The sequence below is a fragment of the Peromyscus californicus genome, unplaced genomic scaffold (assembly GCF_007827085.1).
Source record: "Peromyscus californicus insignis strain IS unplaced genomic scaffold, ASM782708v3 Scaffold_14__1_contigs__length_90479793_seg_2, whole genome shotgun sequence".
Lineage (NCBI taxonomy): Eukaryota > Metazoa > Chordata > Mammalia > Rodentia > Cricetidae > Peromyscus > Peromyscus californicus.
In genome coordinates, this window is record NW_026294436.1 from 65,045,318 (window position 1) to 65,063,284 (window position 17,967).

At 52.7% G+C, this 17,967-nt stretch overlaps 1 protein-coding gene across 3 annotated transcripts in view; it reads right to left on the reverse strand.

The window, feature by feature from the left end:
- Positions 1-6,306: 6,306 nt before the first annotated feature.
- Positions 6,307-17,967, reverse strand: part of Stum (stum, mechanosensory transduction mediator homolog) — a 53,263-nt gene continuing 41,602 nt past the window's right edge. Inside the window, exons 2-4 of one of the 3 annotated variants that reach the window (XM_052737800.1) lie at positions 16,862-17,041; positions 13,467-13,475; positions 6,307-12,635 (exon numbers count right to left, since the gene is read on the reverse strand). In XM_052737800.1, the coding sequence (XP_052593760.1) occupies positions 12,601-12,635; positions 13,467-13,475; positions 16,862-17,041 (224 nt within the window). In that variant the 3' untranslated portion in view covers positions 6,307-12,600. Of the gene's footprint in view, positions 12,636-13,466; positions 13,476-14,218; positions 14,513-16,861; positions 17,042-17,967 lie in introns of those variants that run through there. The other 2 variants (XM_052737801.1, XM_052737799.1) reach the window with 2 other exon arrangements.

The window sequence follows — 17,967 nt, forward strand, 5'->3', positions numbered from 1 at the left end:
CCCAGCTCCTGGCATTTGGTGCACCATGCACAGGCCAGAGATGACACATGCGACAGAGAAGTGAGACCCACCGGGAAGCAAACAGAGCTCGGAGAAGAGGCGCTTCCGCGCCTTGCAGAAGATGTGGGGAGGCTCAAAGGGGGGCTTTACAGAACCAGGAGACACCTTAGGTGACAGTCACAACCCATGACAGATCCCAATAAAAAGCTCACAAGAAAAAAAATATCCACCAGGCATTGGGGTCCTACCCTGTGGTCCCCTTACTCTGCACACATGGTCCTGAGGACCAGGGCTATCGTGGACACTTAGAGGCCACAGAGTTCAGGTCACAAAGGTGGGCCCCTTTCAACCAGCATCATTATCTGTCATGGTGTTTTCTCCCTGTACCTTTCCAAACTTGTGAATGAGCAGAGCAGGATTTAAAGCGAGGGCAGGAAAGAACATCCCACATGAACGTCTGTGCTTTTCAGCGCGGTAGCACGTGCCATTTTAAAAATAGTTTCTGCACATTGTGGACAAACAGGATCTGCGACAGCCCCCGACAACAGCAGCCCTGCTCTATTTCAATGAGAAAAAAAAAAAAAATCCCAATTCCAATCACGCTTCTTTCTGAGAATTCATGCTGGAGTGCATTCAAGACAGCTGAGAAACAGCAAGCCCCCCCCCCCAGGGAGCCTGCCCCCTTGTGGACATCAAGATGCATTGCAAGACCGCCCTAGGACAAGGAGGCTGGTCAAGGAATGCATTTAATTAACAAATGATAGCCTGCTTTGGTAAATAACAGTGCCCAGGTTTAAGGCACAGCTGAGGCCATGGGCAGGTAACAGTATGTGTGGTACAGTATAAAGAGCACAGAAAACAAGGGGTCCCGTGGGGGAAGAAGAGGCCTGACCTAAGACAGGGACACGAAGGAAACTCGAGAAAGGCTTTGCAAAAGAAGTGTCACCAGAATGAGTGTAGAAGCTGAGTGTGAACCATCCAGAGGGTTGGAGGATGGAGGAAGCGGAACACATGGGACACATGGAAGGACACTGTAGGCGGAGCAGAGTGGCCAGAGCAGAGGATCCACGCGGAGCTAGCAATGCAGGCCCAGTCAGACCTCAAGCCTGGGGAAAGGATGGAGGAAGAGAATGGGGCACATGGAGTTTCTCCCAGTGACAGACAGGTGTCCCTGGAGGCTCCTAAGCGGTGGCATTTCCTCCTGCATGGAGGAAATGCTGCAGAGCCGGTGGAGGGATGCCAGGCCCCATTATGAGGTCAAGACCAAAGCTAGAGGGAAATTAGCGTGTGGATGCCGCTGCCATGTTGAAGAGTGCCTCTGGGGCCCACAGCGTGGAGAGAGCCCAGCTTGGCAGGCCAGCCTCCCTCACTCCCATCAAGCCAGAAAGCCCCGCCACCCTTTCTTAAGGCTTGGCTTGTCATCGTCTTCCAAGGGTGTCTTCTCTTCCTGGCCAGCTTCTTTCAGGTTCACATGAAACTCTCCGAGCCTCTACTCCTGCAGGCTTGTGGTTAATTGCATCTCTAAATAGCTAACGTTTCAAAGAGGCAGCAAGCCAGGGAAAACAAATTCTGCGTCTACATTAGATGCAGAGGATTCTTTGCATAAAAGGTTTTCCATTTGGGGGAGAAAATGGGGAGGGGCGATATATGCAAGTGTGCTTCTCATCACCCAGCAGCCAGGCACTTTTAATTCCACCCACTAGTTAAGTGTACCTGGCTCAGGGACGTGGCCAGCAGGAGAAAAATAAACATGTTCAGAAGTCAGCGCTATTTCAGTGGATTGCTTGTGTCTGAGACACCCAGCCCTCTCTCTAAGGTGATGTGCACCCCAGGCCCTGGTCTGTGGAGGATGCAGTGGGAATGGCTGACAGACTAGTGTCTTAGGGAACACTCAAGCCCACCTGCTGCCCTCTGCACCGGTTTCCTGGGGGCTCAAAAGGCGAAGGCTTAGACAACGTTGAAGCGACTCTCGTTCCAGTTCATCGGCCCTCACTCACTGGTCAGTGACTCCCAGTGTGCCTGAGATGCCTCGCCAGTGCTGAGAACGTGCACTGCGCTGCTTTGAACTCCGTAGTAATAAACTCAGGATCACCAATAATGCATCACAGTCACGTTAAGGAAAAGAAACGCAAAGCACTTTCCCTTGGAGTAATTTACCCGAGAGAGCTCAGGCTCGAGTCCTTTGCCTCTCTTCCCCGTGTCTTCCACTGTTCCCTGGCTGTTCTATGAGCTCATACATTAGAACCCTTGTTCTCAGGCAAGAAGGGGAACGGGAAAGACATTGAGCCAAAGGAGGATGTTCTCTCACACACACACACACACACACACACACACACACACACACACACACACACTCTATGGAGAGAAAACTTGAATAAGCTTATGGGAAAGAGAAAGAAGTAAAGGCAAAGAGGGGGATGAAGAAAGAGGTAAGAAAGAATGAAGCATTGGAGGAAAGGTACAAGTAATAAAGGAAGGGGAAGGGCAGAGGGATCGGGGAGGGAGGGAGGAGGCCCACATGGCTGGCCCAGGCTAGACAGAGGCAGCATTGGCACTGGCTAGCTCCCTGCCCCTCTCCTTTTTGCCCTGCTTTGCATGTTGGCATCTTGCTCCAAGGAGTAGGAACTTTAGCCACAAGTAGCTTCAGACTCGCAAACTCCAGCCTAAGGACCAAGGCGGGAAACTTGCTCGGGTAGAGAGACTAAGGAAGATCCTGGGCTACCCCGGTAAGTGCAGCGGGGGGGGGGGGGGGGGGGGGGGGGGGGGGGGCTTGCACACTAGCCTTGCGGACCCACCCACTCCGCTCAGAAGTGGGTGGCTTCTGGGATTGCCAGTCTCCCCAGCACCACGTGGGTGTGAGTAAAGCAGGAGTTTGCCCCCTGGTGGAGCAAAGGCCAGCTTGTATCACCCTGGTGAATGTGACTCCCAGGCGACGGGTTAGCCAAGGAAGACTTGGGTGTCAGCAGCGAGGAGGGCCGTGTCTGTGCAGAGAGCAGCAGGTACAGATTGTGGGGCCCCCCGTGTTGGAGGAGACCCTTGTATCTCCACTTCTGCTTTTCCAAAGGACTGTGGATATGTGCCCAGCTTCCCTAGAAGCCAGCACAGAGGTGGCTCCCCTGTTCTCTGGCTTCCAGACTCCCCTGCTGGCCTGGACACTCAGAAGCCCAGGATGGCTCCCAGATGAAACTTACTTCCTCCATAGTGTAGAAGTCTCTTTGCCATACAGCATCTTTGCTTCCAGGCATTGCTGTATTCGATGAGAACACACACGCACACCCCTGCCTAGGAAGCAGCTGTGGACCTCTGCTGAGCACAGGCCTCCTCTCATGCTTCTCTCCAGATCAGGGACCCTTTGGTGGCGGTGGCAGTAGGGCCAGAGAGGGCCAAGAAGGCACTAACTCACGGTATCCAAGTCCCTAGAAGGAACACAGCCTCAAACTAATATCCGCATCCTTAGGTTTAACCCAGGGGGTACCCAAGGCCCAGCTGAGCCCTCCAGACACTGGGGAAGGCTGGACCCTAGGACTATCCAAGGTCTCCTGGGCCCAGGGCTGTTCATGAAAGTGCTGCCCCATCCAAGTGACCTGCCTTTCTTTGGGACATTTCCCTTCTACTGTACTGTTAGACACGTGACCATCTCTGTCATTTCTGCTTTGTGGCATAACACTAGTTGGCTCCACCACCGCCGTCACAGAGAATCACAGGCCTTGGAGTCCCAGTGCCAGAGGCTGGAATCCAAGGTCAAGGCTCCCTCCTCGGCTTCCCTTCTTGACTTGCAGATGGCTGCCTTCCTGCTGTGTTCCTACACAACCTTCCCTTCTCCCTTTGCATGTGTCTGTGTCCCGGTTTCCTCCTCCTCTTCTTCTGGTTTATTTATTTTTATTTTGTGTGCACCAGTGTTTTTCCTGCATATGTGTCTGTGTGAGGGTGCCCCTGGAGTTGGAGTTACAGATGGTTGTGAGCTGCACGTGGGTGCTGGGACTTGAACCCGGGTCCTCTGGAAGAGCAGCCAGTGCTCTTAGCCACTGAGTCATCTCTCCAGCCCCTGGTTTCATCTTCTTAGAAGAACGCTAGTCGTTATAGAATGGGACCACCCTAATGACCTCGTTACCTTTTCAATATCCTGTCCCCAGACACAATTACATCGTGGATGTTGCGAGTTAAGCTCCTGGATGTGGACTGCCGGAAGGGATGTGATCTGGCCCATGGTATCACTGTGAGAGGCTCTTTGTGACCAGCTGCCGCCATCTTCCTCCCAGGCAGTTTCCTCCTTTCTTTTAGATTCAATTATTTTACTTTATGTGTGCGAATGTTTTGCCTGCACACATGTATGTTCACCATGTACATTCTTGTTGGATCCCCTGGAACTGGGTTTGTGGATGATTGTGAGCCATGGTGTGGGCAATGGGAATTGAACCCAGGTTCAGCAAGAGCAGGTACTCTTAACTGCTGAGCCAGCTCTCCAGCCACCCCCAGACAGGTTCTTATTCCATAACTTCATGAGTCAGCATTGGCTGCAAGTTGGGGAACAGATGTCCATCATGGGCCGGAGAAAGGGGCCGCATGCATGGGACACACCACCACGGCCAGAGACGGCCCAACCATAGTGCTGTTGGGTCTGTAGCGTTTCCCACTGAGGCTCGCCATTTCCTCAGTCCAGCAGCACTGTGAAGAACACAGTGTGGTCATACTCTCGGTGCCCTCCTTTCTGTCCTTGATTTTGAAAAGTTGGACCTGATTGAAGAAAGTGCGTCACTGGGAGTGTGTTCCTAGGAGTGTTATCTTGCCCTGGCCCCTTCCTGTTAATGTTCTTCTTCTTCCTGCTTGCCATGATGTGAAATTCTCTGCTTCACTATGCCCTCACCACCGTGTTCCTCAACGTAGATTAAAATCCCTGAAATGATGTGGGAAACAGGTCTCCTTCTTCCTCCTAGTCGCTTATGTTAGACATAAACAGCTATGGGAAAGCTAACACGGGCTGCTCTGAGGAACAGGAAGAGGTCAAACGTTTCCCTTAGCATAGGAGGAGTCGAGCACTGGTCCCTGACTGCCCCACCCCTGACAGGACCCCTGCAGGCATGTCTCATGCCATCCCCCAGCCTGCTGCTCCCGAAGCAACCACAGTCAATGACGTACATTGTCAACCCACCTGGACGCTCATGAACCCCAAGATGCCCTAGGACATTCCAAAGCAGCATGGAAGCACAGAGGCTAACTACGCCCCAAGCACTGATCTTTTGCTACCCCAAGTGGGTTCCATCTTATTAGATTTTTTTTCTTTTCAGCCTGTCCAGAACTTTCTAGATTCTTCATGAATCTGTATGTGTCATGGAGTTTCTCTTGCTGTTGATATGTGGTCTTAATACTACTATTGTGACCAGTCAGGATAGAGAAATGATTTTAATTTTTCTTGTCTTTGTTGAGGCTGGGTTTGTGCCCTGTATAGGAAGATGTTCCATGGGCTGCTGAGAAGAATGTGTACTCAGCAGCATTTGAGTGGAATGTTCTGTAGATCTCTGTTCAGTCCATTTGATGTACAATGTCATTTGATTTGAACCTTTCTGTTTATTTTGTGTGGGGGGGGATGACCCATGGTTGAGTATGTGGTATTGAAGTCACCCACTAATATCAGGCTAAGGTTAATCTGTGGCTTTCCATCCAATAGTATGTTTCATGAGATTGTATGTACCAGTATTCAGGGCAGATACATTTAGAATCCAAATGTCCCCTTGATGGATTATTGCTCTAATTTGAAGTCTGTTTTGTCAGATTGTAGAAGACCTTTTGCATTCTTCTATGTTCATCTATGATGTATTTATTTCCTGTCATCAGTAAATGTGGTAAGTTCCCTAGGTCTCCGTGCATTGACCAATGAAGACGTTGGCTCGGCTGTAGACGACACTCTGCCATCCCCTCCTTGTTTTAGAAGATCCCTCATGATGGCCAACAGCCAGCTCTAAGTCCTGACAGCTCACACCCAGATGCACATTTATGGAAGACATCATTTTAACATGTATCTCACACACATTTCCCTTGCCAGCCAGTCCAGCTGTCAAGAAAGCAAATGGGCTCCCACTGTGCACCATTTGGGTCCCAGGACTCTGCTGAGAGTACACATCCCTGGCTCCAAGGGACCCAGTGAGCAGAGAGAACTTTGGATCAGCCCCCAGGAGATGGGAAGATGGCCTTCAGAATGGAAAGATCAGCAGCTGAGGTTGGAGGGAGAGAAGGATGGAAGTGTTTAGAGCAGTTGGAGATCTGTCTAGTTACAGAAATGGAACACATGGGAACTTGAGAAGCCACCAGAAAGGTCACATGAATGTTTATTACATAGAAAAGAGGAAAAAGAAGATTTCCAAAACCGTATTTCCAAGAATTGAAAAAAAAAAACAAACAACAAAAACAAAACACAAATTAGAATGTCAAAGAAATGCCATGCTTTGTATATTTATAACAGGATCGCATGTGTATGTACACATATGTATATGGAGGTATGTACACGGGCTTTGTTGTTGTGGGTGGTTCTCCATCACATGGACAGTAGCATTGCTGGAAGGAAGGGGTTCAAAGCTGGCGGGAAGCTGGAGCAGCAGGAGCTCTGCTCAGCTCTTGTGGAATCTTGTGGACCCCGGACTGAGACTTGGGGGAGGGAGGGCAGGGTCAAGCCTGAGAACACTGGGAAAATTTAGCCAAAGTCAGACCTGGGCCCCAGTTTCAGCCAGGCAAGTCTCCAATCTTTGGAATGGGCTGGCAATGGCCCCCTGACTGGAGCGAGGCATGTGGGCTGGCTCCCTGTGAGTAGGAGTGAGAGAAGAAAGCCCTGGATATCGTCAGAGGACAGGAAAAATGTACAGTGGTTAATTTGACAGAGACAAGAGACCCGAACGAAGCCAACGGCAACACCAAAACGGTAATTCACAACCCAGCACTTGCCGTCATTCAGCGACAGTGCCAGGGTCTCCCTTTTATGTGTCGTTGAAACCAAAACAGCAGCCTGTGCCACGGTATCCAGCTGTGCCTGTGAGAAGGCCAGCCACAGCTCCACAAAAGCCTGCAGAAGTTTGTCACAAGCCCATCATCTCTCTCTGCTCTGATCTTCCCTCCTCCTCTGCTCCTCGCTGGCTCCTTCAGAAAATGAAAGTCCTGTCTGAAGTCCCAGAAAAGCCTCAGGAAGTGGTCACTGCCTCTTCTCACCTCTCGCACATCAGACCACCCTGCAGCCCCGGGACTTCAGTGGATCTGGATTTGGTGCCATGGGGATACCGAGCCCAGAAGAGAGAGGAACCCAGTGTGTGTAGGGGATAGAGTTGGGGGGCGGTAGGGAAGGGGGGGCTGACTGGGGTGAGGACAGCAATGATGCAGCTTTCCTGAGTTGTCACCCATGCTGGGGTGGGGCTTTTCTGTGACATAGCTTACCAAGAGTCACCCATGCTCCTGTAAGTAACCCCATAAACTCACTGGGTCCCAGATTTAACTTTGGTGGAATCCTTTCTTTAGACCTTCGGTAACCTATCTGGGGCAAAGAGACACTTCTCTGTGTTTCCCCAGGAAAGGTCACTTGCCCTGCAGGGAGGAGGGTTGTGGCGTGTTGGACTAGTGTCTGTTTTGCCAAGAAGAATCTGGGCTCTCCCAGCTCTGGGGCTTCCAGCCTTTGTGAGTAGTAAGGTCAACATACCTCCCCTGCCTGGGTGGGCCTGGGTTCTCTAAACCCTTGGCTTTGGCAGGATTGGGGAAATGAAGGGCTGGCTTTATTCCTATACTGTAGAGAACAAGGCAGATAGAGGGACATGGGTGACGCTAGACCATAGTCACCCCGAGACATGAAGGGTACTCGGGACCACCATGGTTGGGATTCATTCTGTCATGGTGCATCATGGGATTGAGGCTGGGTCGTGCTTTGAGTGGAATCATACCTTGCCTCTGTGAAGCCAGTAACATTCAGAAGCTTTCGAAAGTCGACAGGAAGAGGAGGAAGATTGTAGGCTCCCCTCACCACTCAGCTGACCTAGTCACAACACTATGTCCCTGCCACTACCCAAGATGACCTCCATGTCCCTGACAACCTACAACCTAGGCACAGAACTCTCTGGAAGGATACAGAGCAGCTGGTCCTTGAAGAAAGGGTCTCCCCAGCCTTGCTGTCACTGGTGGAAGCTGGGTACTGCAGGGATGTAGAGTGAAGGGCATCTTTCATCTGAGCTCAGGACCTGAGCACTTTTAGCACTGAAGGAACATTTGCTAACTGCAGAACCCCACAGGTGAGCCAGTGGACCCCACCCCCGGCCCACAGATGGTGTCCTGGCTTCCTGCCTCCACTAGGGGGAGACCTTGGTCTGCACTGGGCACACTTCTGCCCTGGAGTAAGTGATGGCGGTGTCTACAGAGTGTTTTCTCTAAGCCCAAAGCCTCCCAAACCACAGAGGAGGCCAGCCTCTGCGAAGTCATGACTAGGGAGGCTGGGGGTTTCCCAAAGCTCCCCTCGGGTCCCTACAGTGGAGCTAGAACATGATCCAGAGGGTGTGAGAAAGACCTGCCGGGAGTGTTACCACTAACAGAGCACTACATTTCTGCGTCCCCAGCATGCTGTACTTGGCCCCAGCTTTCTTCATGTGGGTCCTTAAGAAGGACGCACATCACTAAGGACTGGATGGCCCACTCCCACCTCATGTAAGCTGGAGGCATGTGTTAAGGTGGCCCACCGGCCCAGCCAGGAAGAGACCAGCTAAAGAGAAAGACGGCTGTGTTTTGTATCTTAAGGAAAAAGGACCAGACATTCAGCTTCCCCCTTCAGAAACCTTAGACCTTTGCGGGGGATTTTTCTGGTCTTGGGGTTTCAGCCACTGTATGTTGGCCTTAGACTCAGTGTTTGAGATGTATAGATGGCTTTTCTTTTGCACATCTTGATTCTTTTCTGTTTGGGGGACATGCTGGGTCTCCTTTAGCTGAGCTCTCCTCTCTGCTCCCCAGCCCCCAGCATCTTACACCCCACGATTTTATCATGCATCAGTGCAGCATTGGTCCTGTGAGGGAACGCAGGGACTGGATCCCATGAGGCAGGCAGCTCTTAGTACCAACTGTCTCCAGCTGCCATCTGCTCCCACCCTCCATCAGGGGCCCGCAGAAGCCAGGGTGCACGGCTTTGAGGGCAGATGAGGTCAAGGATCCAGGAAGGCAGGGGGAAAACCCTGCCCCATCCATCTGAAGAGGTTCACTATCCCTCCCTGTGACTCCTGAGGGGTGTGTGTCTGGGGGAGATGCCTCCACTCTCCATGGGAAAGCTTAACTAACCCCCTCTCCACAGGCTGTTCACAGAACCCAGAAGATGAACTGCTCTGGGCAACACCTGGGCCAGGCCTTCTGTGGGGTTGTGCTCTGGAGCTGGACACAGGTCTGGGGCCTGGAGGCAGGGAGCAGACCATGTCCTTGTCACTTCCTTCTCGTCTCTCCAGGGCAGCTGGAGACTTGAGCCAGGGCAGCAGCTTGGTCAGACTGAGGCTGGGGGTGGGTGATACCATTGTGGCCACAGTCCACAATCCACAGGACCCCTGGCCACGGTCCGGAGTCCCCAGTGGTCTCCACAATACACTACATACTGCTGCTTAGTTTTAGCTTGGCAAAACCTAGAACCACACGGGGAATGTCTTAATGAGGAGTTATTCAGATCAGATTGACCGGTGGGCATGTCTGTGGCGGGTTATCTGAATTGTTCATTGAACAATTGTTCACTGACGTTAGTGGTCCACTCTGATTGTGGGCGGCACCCTTTCACAGTCCTGGACTTAGTGTACATAAAACTAGCTGAGGCGCCAGAGAGCACACGGCACGGACACATTCGTTTCTCTTGCTCTTGACTGCGCATGTCCGACTAGCAGCTTCCGAGTCCCCGCATCATGACTCCTCTGCACATCACCTGGGTTAGAAGAAGCAAAAACGCAAACAGAAACAAAAGCCCCTCCCTCCCGCATGCTGCTCTTTGGTCAGCACGTGGTATCATGGCGACAGAAAGGAAACCAGGGCGCTCGGGCTACCCGGCGCCTCGCTGTTGCTCCGGGGTCCCACTGTGGTGGAAAAATGGCCCCTCTGACCACGATGCCACGTCAGTGTCTCGTTCACCAGGATGTTCTCTGTGTGCCTTTGGTCTCTGCCCCTGCCACTCCTAGCCAGAGAATATTCTTCTGAATTCTTTTTCCAAGGTTGGGACAGCGGCCCTGAGCTATGCCATCCAGGCAGCCTTGTCACTGAAGGGCCCTGTAGACACGAAGCGCTTTCTGGCTTGATGGCCCTGCTTTCTAGATGGCTGGTGTTTAGTAAATGAACTCTGGTCACCTAGATCCAATGGCCAGGCTGGACTATGTGGAGTAATTTAGCCACTGTCCATCATCTGAGAATATACTATATATATACTAAAGCTATGCTAATGGCAACCCTCAGACTCACTATTCTGGGGGGCTCCTAAGTCTACCCACATCGGCCGCCTGGAGTGGGGGGGGGGGTGCCAGGGAGACAGCTTTCCAAGCTCGCAAACCCCTGTATTAAGTCATCCCACACTGGAACTCACGGTGACACTTGTCACTCAGAAAAGTCCCACTCGTGTCTGGCTCACGTCACGAAACAAGCAATACAAATTGCTGTCTCCTTTTAACGCCCCCAGGAGCCACCCCCAGCCCAAGCCAGGCACATAGACTCCTCCCTCACTCTGGGGGCTGCCCTTGCCAAGGCTTTGTCATCACTGGCTATGTGGAGTAAAGGGCCATGGGATGGTAGCGTAGGAGGGCACATTGACCCATCATTTCCCTGTGCCGTGACTGTCTGGTACAGCTTTGGTACCTGATGTAGCTTCCTTGAGAGCAGTGATCTGCCAGAGTGTTGTCCCAACACAGGGGCTGTAGACACACAGAAGCAACAGAAGGAAATGCAGAAAGAGACAGGACCCTGGCAGGTGTTTGAGGGTGCAACTCGATCGCACACGGCCCTGGAAGAAACTAATGGGTAGACACAGGGGAGGACAGGCAAACTAGTCCAGAGTCAGAGCCAGGAGGGAGTAGTCACAGGACCACATCTCTTCATGGTGACATCAGGGGCCGTTCAGTTTGGGGGCCTGCTCCCAAAGACTGCGATTAAGAAGCCTGGTAGGGGGCTGGAACCCCAGGGCCATGGGAGCTGCTTCCCAAGAGCCTCCATCCACCAAGGCAGTGGGTGGACAGCTCCTTTCCTTAGCCCTGCTGTGACAGAGCCTCTGTTAGATAAGGAAAGATTCTCCAAGAGGGACCCACTGATGGCTCACGGCCAGTACGGCTGGGAACTGAGCTCTGGGCCTGTCCCACATGTGAGCGCTTCCTACGTTAGAATGAGGATGGAGGGAGATGCAAACAGCCACACCATCGCTGTAACTTTGGGTCGCCTTTCTCTTCATCAGACTGGTGCCCGCAAACCTTCTCTTGGTCTCTCCCCCTACTAACGATCTAGCTCTGTACTGGTACATCACTCCCAGGTTTGCCGCTTAAAGGGCCACCAAGGTCCACACGTTGTGACACCAACTCCAGCCTCGTAACACATCCTCTTGCAGCACGTATGAGTTCCAGGTCGAAGTCCTCAACCTCACGAGGTTGCTCTTCTCACACTTCAAATACAGACGAGTCTCCAGTGTCCCCCAGGACTTGCTCGGGAGACCTGAGCGGGCAAGGCTATTTACATTTCGTGGGTCCCAAGCCATCTGACTATTCACAGGACTCCCTAGAGATAGCCGCATGCTCGGCAGTGGGTGGGAAGCCCAGACCCGGCTCGGGTGTTAGGAAATAGCAATGAATGGATGCCGTCACCTTCCTCAAACTGAACCATCTGGATTCGGAAACACGTGGATGTCAGAAGGAGAGGGGACCAGAAACAATAGTAAATATATCCAAGAAGGCTGTTGGTCTGTAGCCGCTCACAACTCAGTCTGGTCATTTTGCATATAAACATCTGGAATTCTAGCAACACCATCCCAGAGGTGGAGCCGGTGCCACCCTTGCCTCTGAGAAGCAAAGGTCACACGCACACACCCAGCGACTAAAAGGCTGGGGTGTCATCAGACACCTGTGGAGACCCAAGGACCTTTCTACACTGGGCTACCACCTGGCTACCTTGCAACCTCCACCCTGATACTGCCCCCAGGAGACTACAGAGCAGGTACAGGGAACCACACGGCTGAGTGAGGGGGTGAGGGCCCAGGAGAAATGTTCCATGAAGTCCTAATGCCTGGAAGAGTGCCTGATCACCTGCACGGGGTCTACAGAAGCCCATCCTGGCAGGCCTGGGTGAGTGGGCAGTTGGAGTGGCACGCCCAGCATCCCTGGTGCTTGGTCAATTTCCTGCCTCTAGCCCAGTCCTGAAGTTCTGGCCCTGTTCTTCCTGTGCCCTCCGGAGCAGAGGGAGAAGTTGGCCTCAGAGCCTGCTGAGAAAAGCAGGTGTGTTTTTCAAAATAAATAATATGTTTTGAAATACTCCCTTTCTACCCCAAACTGAGAGGTGGCAGAAGAGAACATGTGAAGGTCCTTGTGCCCGGAGTCACCTGGTGCAGCCCTCACAGGACCCTGGACTTCCCTGGCAGGTTCTGGAGGCTCACAGCTGCTGTGGGATACCCTGATCCTTGTACCCTGTGAGGAAGGAGAAGAGGAGAGGTGGTTAGGGGGACACTCCCTTTGGGATTTGTCTAACAGGGCCCCAGACCAGAATATACTAACGAGACCTTGTTTACAATATGAGGACCTTATTTGTACAGTGAGCAGCAAAAACCTATTTACAGGCAAGGCTACATAGGAGGGAAGAGGGACGGAGAGATGGAGAGATGGAGGAAAGAAGGGAAGAAAGGGAAGAAAGGATGAGGTTGGCCATCCAAGAAGGAAATGACTGTCTGACATATGTTCAACCAGCTGGATGGCTGGGACAGGAACAGGGCTGGAGCACACTGCGTCTTCAGAACATCGTTGCTAATCGTGCGATTTTTGTTTTCCCGTATCAGAGAGGAAACCCAGGCCCTCATATGCACTGACTGGTGCTTCTCCCCTGCCTGTATCCACATCCCTCCCTGGGAAAGTTGGAGCACTGATGATGTGAGGGAATTGTTGCTAATCTGATTGGGTGAGATTACAGGAGCTGAGACAGCAGGGAAGGGGGTGCTAGGCTATGACTCTGCCAGCCAGTTACCTTGGTCTAAGAAGGAATGCCAGGAGCCCAAGCTGGGTCTCTCTCTGTGTAGTGGGTCTCCTGTCAATCTTAGGTGTTAACAATCCAGTGATGGTTAGGGGCCTGGGGGAAGTAGAAGTGATGAGCGTGGTCCTGAGTGGCCAAAGATGGTGGAGACGTTAGGGACCTGTTATTCTGGGCACTCTCCTTCCCAAAGAAAGGCTACAAACACAACTAACCATTCACCTATAAAAGGCTGGGTATCTGCAGGAGAGAGGGTGTGCATCTACCAACAGACTCACCTTGGGAGACTGCAGCCGCAGAGAGGCAAGGCAGCAGAGGGAAGAGGAGAGAGAAAGAGAAACAGTCTGAACACAGAAGCCAAAGCACTGGCAATGTAAGGTGAGGGGGGTACTCTACCAAAGACCCTGCCAAGACAGGGCTTCAGCCAACGTGGGCTTAGCCCTTCCAGTGAGCAGCCACTGTGGCCAGTTCTGCCGGTTGACTGTGCCACACTGCCTAGTGCCGCCGCCCCCAGCCATTCTCACACCTCTGCTCACCGCCTGACTTTCTGCCTTCTTCACTCCCCGCCCCCAGCCCATGCTCTCAGGGTGCATTCTGGGTGGTTTAGAAGAGGGACAGGTACAGAGAAGGCAGGTGTGACCGACAAACCAAAGAGGCCACAGTGACCTGCCCTGGTCCCAGCCCCGCTCTGTCTGGGCTACACTATTAGTCCTTTCCACGGACCGGACCCACATTATAACGCCTGCTGCTTTGGGAAAGACCCGAGAATGGAAAACGTCTTGCAGACATCTCGTATTGGTGAAATTATTAAGGCCACTCCACGTAGTTAAAAGGAGATTTATGGTAATGACTGCCCAGAGCCTTATGCCGAGACAAACGTCACAAATGATTATCAGTGTCTGATGTGGATGTAGCCATAGAAAGAGCAGTCAGGAGAGCTACCGGGCAAGTAGTGACCAGCAATCAAGACAGCCTGCTATGACTGTTGCCGCTCGCTATTACATAGATGGAGCATCGATGTTCAGCCGACTCTGATTCTTCTCAGAAGTTTTTATTTGATACTGTGTTTGCTGGTGGCCAAGGTGCCATGGAAACCCAACCTGTGTTCTTATGTGAGTGATGCCAGAGGAACAACCCTCTAGCCAGCTGTTCCTGGGACAAAGTCAGTTGCAGCTGTTCCCTTATAAGGGGCTGTTCCAAGTCCCCTCCTCAAACATGGCTGCTTAGTGCAAGACCAGCCCATCTCATGGGATGGGGGGCATCCACCTTTTGAGAAGAAGTGAAAAGGCCGTGGCTGTTGAGATCGGTGGGTGCATCTGACAGTCTGCAAAGAGAAGGCAGGAACCGATTTTCTTCTGCAGCCCCCCAAAATCATGGTGAAAATTTGGTGCCAAGATAAAAATCCCTGGATACATCTCAGACACCCAAGGGGCCGACAAACCCGCAAGGGAGCCGAGAGGGTGAGAAGGGAGAGCTGGGCTGGAGGCCCTGACATCTGTACGTCCTGCAGCCAGATTATAGCTCCTACACCAACCCACAGAGTTCCAGCCAAGCCAGCAGCCTGAGAGACAGGCAGGCAAGGAGCATGGACCCCCATCAACACATCTTGGGGTCTATGTTATCTCATCTAGGGCTAACAAGAGTGCTCTTAAACTTATGGTTTTGGTCTAGACCCCTGTTCCTGGGGATTAAGGAGGACCAGAGACAAGCATGAAAGATTCATGACTTACAGTGGTTCAACTCATGGCATTTCAAGTTTAAGATGTGTTACTTGGGGTCCTGAACTCATTTTTGATATGGTAGTCCTGGCATGTGATGGGTTCAATGGGCAGTAATCAGAGGCAGGCCAAAGAGCATCTTGGATGCAGGAAACTCTGGGAGACCTAGTCTGGCACATTCCTTATTGCCATGGCAGACCTGGAATATCCCCCGAAGGCCCAGATATGAAGGTCGGCCCCCTAATGGGAAGTCTTTGGCTTACTTGATGCATTCCCTTGAAGGGGATCTGGAGACTCTCATTTCTTCTCTTTCTTTCCCCTCCCAAGGTATGAAGTGAGTGGCTTTGGTCCTGCCATGAAGAGCTGTCTGGTCACAACTCAGAGCAACAAGGCCAACCAAGCCTCGATCGATCGAGTCTTCTAAAACTCAGGGTGTTGGAACTCATTTCCTCGATAGGTTGATTTATCCCAGGTGTGTTACGATAACAGAAAGCTGACTAACTCTCTTATTGGAGTCCCAACACTGCTGACCCGGTGCCTGTTTAAGGAGCAGACAAGCCAGTGGTGTGAGGCTGGTACAGCCTTCCCAGGTCTTCTAGAGTAGCCACACTACCTAGGACCTAACTGGGAATGGGATCTGGGGCCTGCAGACGTCCCACGAGTCCCTGGGGAAGTGGCCTAGTGGCCCCTGGGAAGTCAGCAGGTGGGAGTGAGACTCAGTGGAGGGGTCATCCGATTCGGGGGGAGCGGTACAGTTCACCTCGACGAGGCTCTTCCCAGCAGAAAGGGGTATTCCCCGCACTGCCGCCTGGTGCTCCTCCCCTGGCTCCACCTATGGGACATCCAGACGGTCCAGCCCACTGACCTCCTCTCTCAATTCTGGGAAGACCTGCTATCAAATCTGGCACCCTGGCCACCCACACTGAGTCCCACTAGGCTCTGACACTTGAACCTTCTCTGGTGGGGTGATGTAATTAGCCACTGACTCTGGTCCTAGCATTGTGTGTGCCTGAGTTTCCTGCATCGTCCAAAGAATTGCTGAGGCTAAGTAAGTTCTGGATCGTTCTAGACTATTCTAGGTCATTCTATGGCCTCTGATCTTGGCTTCTCCTCCTGCCTCTAGGGTCCTCCCCTGGCACAGCTCCTCTACGCTGGCAATTCAACCTGTGAACCAGAGAGGAGCGGCATGTGGGGAGAGGGTACAAAGAACAAAGCGGCTGAGGAGATGTGGTCCCAGTCACTGAGGCCCTCCGCCCCGTGGGGGTAGGAACAGGAGTGGAGGTACAGGGAAGCAGCTGTTCAGGGAGGTGATGTCTGATTGAAGAGTCTGCCAGGTTATTTTTAAAATGATCATTTGTCTTTGGTAAAATTTGATTTTGAAACTTTATATACTTCCACAAAACACTTTCATGCCTAAACCGATTTTTGCATTAATGATGGATGAATCACTAACGCCTTCAAAGACAGTGAGAAGTTTCGCACCAACCAACCAAAGTGTGTAGTTCAACCCAGTGAGGAGTCGTTCAGGTCCGTGTGTAACACAGTTAGGCGGCTTCCTGCGGGTGAAGGCAGTGTGTGGCCTTGCTCTTCCCCTAGAAACTGTGATGCAGACACCCAACCATGGGCCAGGAGGCTGACCTCATTCTGAATCCATCAGCTTACCCAGGTTCAGTGGGAGAGCTGCCTCCTTGACAAATGCTGGAGAGGGCCCTCCCTTGGAGACCCCCCTGCAGGGCTGGTGTGGTAGAGAGAGGCCTCTGGCACAGGTGGCCAGGGCACTAGGGTAGAGGAACAGGTGTGCCCTTGGAAGCTGCATCCAAGGATACAGGTGTCTTTGGGGGTGAGAGGTCCTGGCCCAAGTGTAGACTTCCTGTCCCTCCTAGGCTCCTCCCCACTTCTGGCACCCTGGCCAGACCCCACCCCGCTCTGCCCTCAACACACCAGCCATTACTCACTGGCAAGGATGACCATGTCCATGCCCCAGAAGATGCTCATGATCCAGCCCACCATAACGATGGCCGTGAGCACCTGAATTAGGGCCGCAGCGATATTCAGCCAGAAGACGCAGCACACGTGCCTGTCTGGGAGGTCAGTGCGGGCCCCACACAGCACGGTGAAGGCCGAGACGAAGGTACCTGGGAGAGGCCAGAGGGGACAGCTTCAGGGGAGACTGTAAAGCTGCCCAACCTACACCCCACTGCTCAGCCTCCAGTGCTCCAGGAGAAGCGGGGGAATTCCCACACTCTGTCCTCTGGGGCTCTGTCCTGCTCAGGTCCTAGCCACTGTGTGTCTCCAAAGTGAAGAGATTAGGAGGAGATGTGACATGGGATGGGGGGGGGGGGGGGCTACTAGGGCCCAGCGCCAAGCTTGTGACTTCTGGAAAACAGGAGTCATTGGGTGACCCAGAAGTCAGTCTCAGAGAGGTGGAGATGGAGAGCCAGGAAGTAACCTCAGCCCAGGAGATGATTGCTAGGAGACAGGACTGGGACCTGGGACCTGTGGTGTGCAGGACTGGAGCCAAACTCAGAGAGTCCCTGTTGTTCCCACAACCACTCCAACCCACAGGGGAGGGGTGTAGGAGGAAGGGCCACCTGGGGGCTATTCCCTTCCTTTCCCTCTTCCTGTTCCCCTGCCCGTTTCCCCTCCCCTTCCCTCCCCTCCCCTCCCTTTCCCTTCCTTTCCCTTCCCCCTCCCTTCTCCTCCCCTTCCCTTCCCCCTTTCCAGCTCTCTCTCATCCCTGTAGAAGACATTGCTGCTTACTGAGCTTTGCTTGGCTGTAGATCTTCACTGATGTGAGCTCTGAGCCCCCCTCACCCCCCCCCCCAGAGGACTCTGCCTGTTCTCCCTATAACTGTTCCCTGGGGGCTCTCACAACAATTACCACAGGCTTAGTGGCTTCCACAACACAAAAGCATCCTTCCTCTGCTTTGGAGGTCAGGACAGTCTGAATGGGCCTTCGGGGCTAGTGTGGGGATACCATTTCCTGTTGCCCCAGCTTCTTGAAGCTGCCTGTGGTCTTGGCTCATGGCCCTTTGCTCTGTGGCTAGAGCTGGTGGCATAG